Source organism: Babylonia areolata, chromosome 29 (assembly GCF_041734735.1).
Source record: "Babylonia areolata isolate BAREFJ2019XMU chromosome 29, ASM4173473v1, whole genome shotgun sequence".
Taxonomy (NCBI): Eukaryota; Metazoa; Mollusca; class Gastropoda; order Neogastropoda; family Buccinidae; genus Babylonia; species Babylonia areolata.
The window spans coordinates 21,678,919-21,681,418 of NC_134904.1; the positions used below are offsets into that span (position 1 = coordinate 21,678,919).

The 2,500-nt window shown below is 41.2% G+C and overlaps 1 protein-coding gene across 1 annotated transcript in view; it reads right to left on the reverse strand.

The window, feature by feature from the left end:
• Positions 1-2,500, reverse strand: part of LOC143274613 (bone morphogenetic protein 1-like) — a 35,943-nt gene that overhangs the window by 6,069 nt on the left and 27,374 nt on the right. The window contains exon 15 of the mRNA XM_076578481.1: positions 1,069-1,230. Coding sequence (XP_076434596.1) covers positions 1,069-1,230 — 162 coding nt within the window. The remainder of the gene's footprint in view (positions 1-1,068; positions 1,231-2,500) is intronic.

Here is a 2,500-nt window from a genome sequence, read left to right on the forward strand (position 1 = left end):
CAACACTGTCACTTCACAACACTGTCACACTGTCACTTCATCACACTGTCACTCACATCACACTGTCACTTCACAACACTGTCACTTCACAACACTGTCACTTCATCACACTGTCACTTCACAACACTGTCACTTCATCACACGGTCACTTCATCACACGGTCACTTCACAACACTGTCACTTCATCACACTGTCACTTCACAACACTGTCACTTCATCACACTGTCACTTCACAACACTGTCACTCAAATCACACTGTCACTTCATCACACGGTCACTTCACAACACTGTCACTTCATCACACTGTCACTTCACACACTGTCACTTCACAACACTGTCACTTCATCACACTGTCACTTCACAACACTGTCACCCACATCACACTGTCACTTCACCAACACTGGCACTTCACAACACTGGCACTTCACCAACACTGGCACTTCACCACACTGGCACTTCATCACACTCTCACTTCACCACACTGCCATTTCATCACACTGTCACTTCACCACACTGTCACTTCATCACACGGTCACTTCACCACACTGTCACTTCATCACACTGTCACTTCACAACACTGTCACTGCACAACACTGTCACTTCATCACACTGTCACTTCACCAACACTGTCACTTCATCACACTGTCACTTCACCAACACTGTCACTTCATCACACTGTCACTTCACCAACACTGTCACTTCATCACACTGTCACTGCACAACACTGTCACTTCATCACACTGTCACTTCACCAACACTGTCACTTCACAACACTGTCACTGCACAACACTGTCACTTCATCACACTGTCACTTCATCACACTGTCACTTCACAACACTGTCACTCCACAACACTGTCACTTCACCACACTGTCACTTCACAACACTGTCACTTCACAACACTGTCAACAACACTGTCACTCCACAACACTGTCACTTCACCACACTGTCACTTCATCACACGGTCACTTCACAACACTGTCACTTCATCACACTGTCACTTCACCAAACTGTCACTTCACAACACTATCACTTCCCCAACACTGTCACTCCACCAACAGCAGCTTACTGCTTGTCTCCCCGTATCGGTCACTCTTTGGGCGCTGAGTCTGGGAAGGTGCCGAGCTGTTGCTTGTGGTAACCGTCCAGCGCCACCTGTCGCCAGCTTCGTGCCTGAAGCCGCAGAGGTTGTCTTCAAACGAACACCTCAAGATGGCGTCACTGGGAGCATCTGCGTGGCGGTCGGAGCATGAAAGGTGTAGTGTTAGGACATTGATAGATCGTGCTGCTTTCACTTAATTAATTGGGAAAAGTCAGGTAAAAGTCATACTTTCCAAGCATTCCACGTCACTGTACGGAGCAATTTTGGTGAATCGTGTTGCTGTTTTCACAACAAACGAGTCATACCATTGCTTGTTATTTGTTGTTTTCAGTGTACAAATCTCAACCAACTTGAATAACACTGGAAACAATCCCGGACAGAGAAAGAACATGTTAGTTCCAAGGGACAGAGAAAGAACATGTTAGTTCCAAGGGACAAAAACACAACTACTGTCTAAAGCCATCAATAAAACAACAACAACAACAGCAACAATAGTTCTAAGATGAAAAAAGATTCATTGAAATTTGTGAATTTTCTCAATGTCTGTACTCTGCACTTGGGAATCCTGTGAGACCAATTAGATTCCAGATAAGATATATTCTTTTATGGTTTCCATCTGTACATAGAGACTTAATAATAATTAAAATAAAATAAAAAGATAGTGATAAAAGTTAAGGACTACTTCATAAAAACAGGCTTGTTTTCATAATTTGTTTTTTAATCGAGAAATGGTTTAAATCGTGAAATATGCTTAGGATCTGCCACTAGTTTCTCACTGAATAAACAAACGGCTGTTTGTGGCGCTCACACGTCATGAACACGTTGAAAAATCGTGTTTCAGTCCACGATTTACAGTTATTATTCAGTGTTTTTGTAACGATGATTATGGATTTTATCAAAATAAAATAAAAAGTAAGAAAGCATCTCTGGTTAGGAGTTAGCTAATTGCATTAGCTGCATACCCCACCATTTCCCGAAATTTCAGCATCATTATTTTGACAATGCTCTCGAGAAGAAGACTGCGAAAGTTCCAGAACGGTTCTTTTCCCCCTACTTTGCATTGAAGGCTATGTTTCTCTCACTGAAACATCATCATTATTTATAGAATTTTGCACAATATATTATTCAACGTGTCTCTTTAGAAAATTTACATCATCATCACATTAAGATCTCGGTGACAATCTACTTGCAAGGGTATTTCTATTTCACAACGCACAAAAAAGAATCAATGAAAAATCAGTTCAATTGATATTGTCTAATATAGACATGAAGAAATAAAAGAAAAGAAAAACTACCTCGGATGTATCAAATACATTTGATGAGTATACATTTGAGTAACGTCTGTAAGTAATATCTTGTATGACGGCCACTTTGTTTTGAAGTCCTAAAAGGGTTCTCA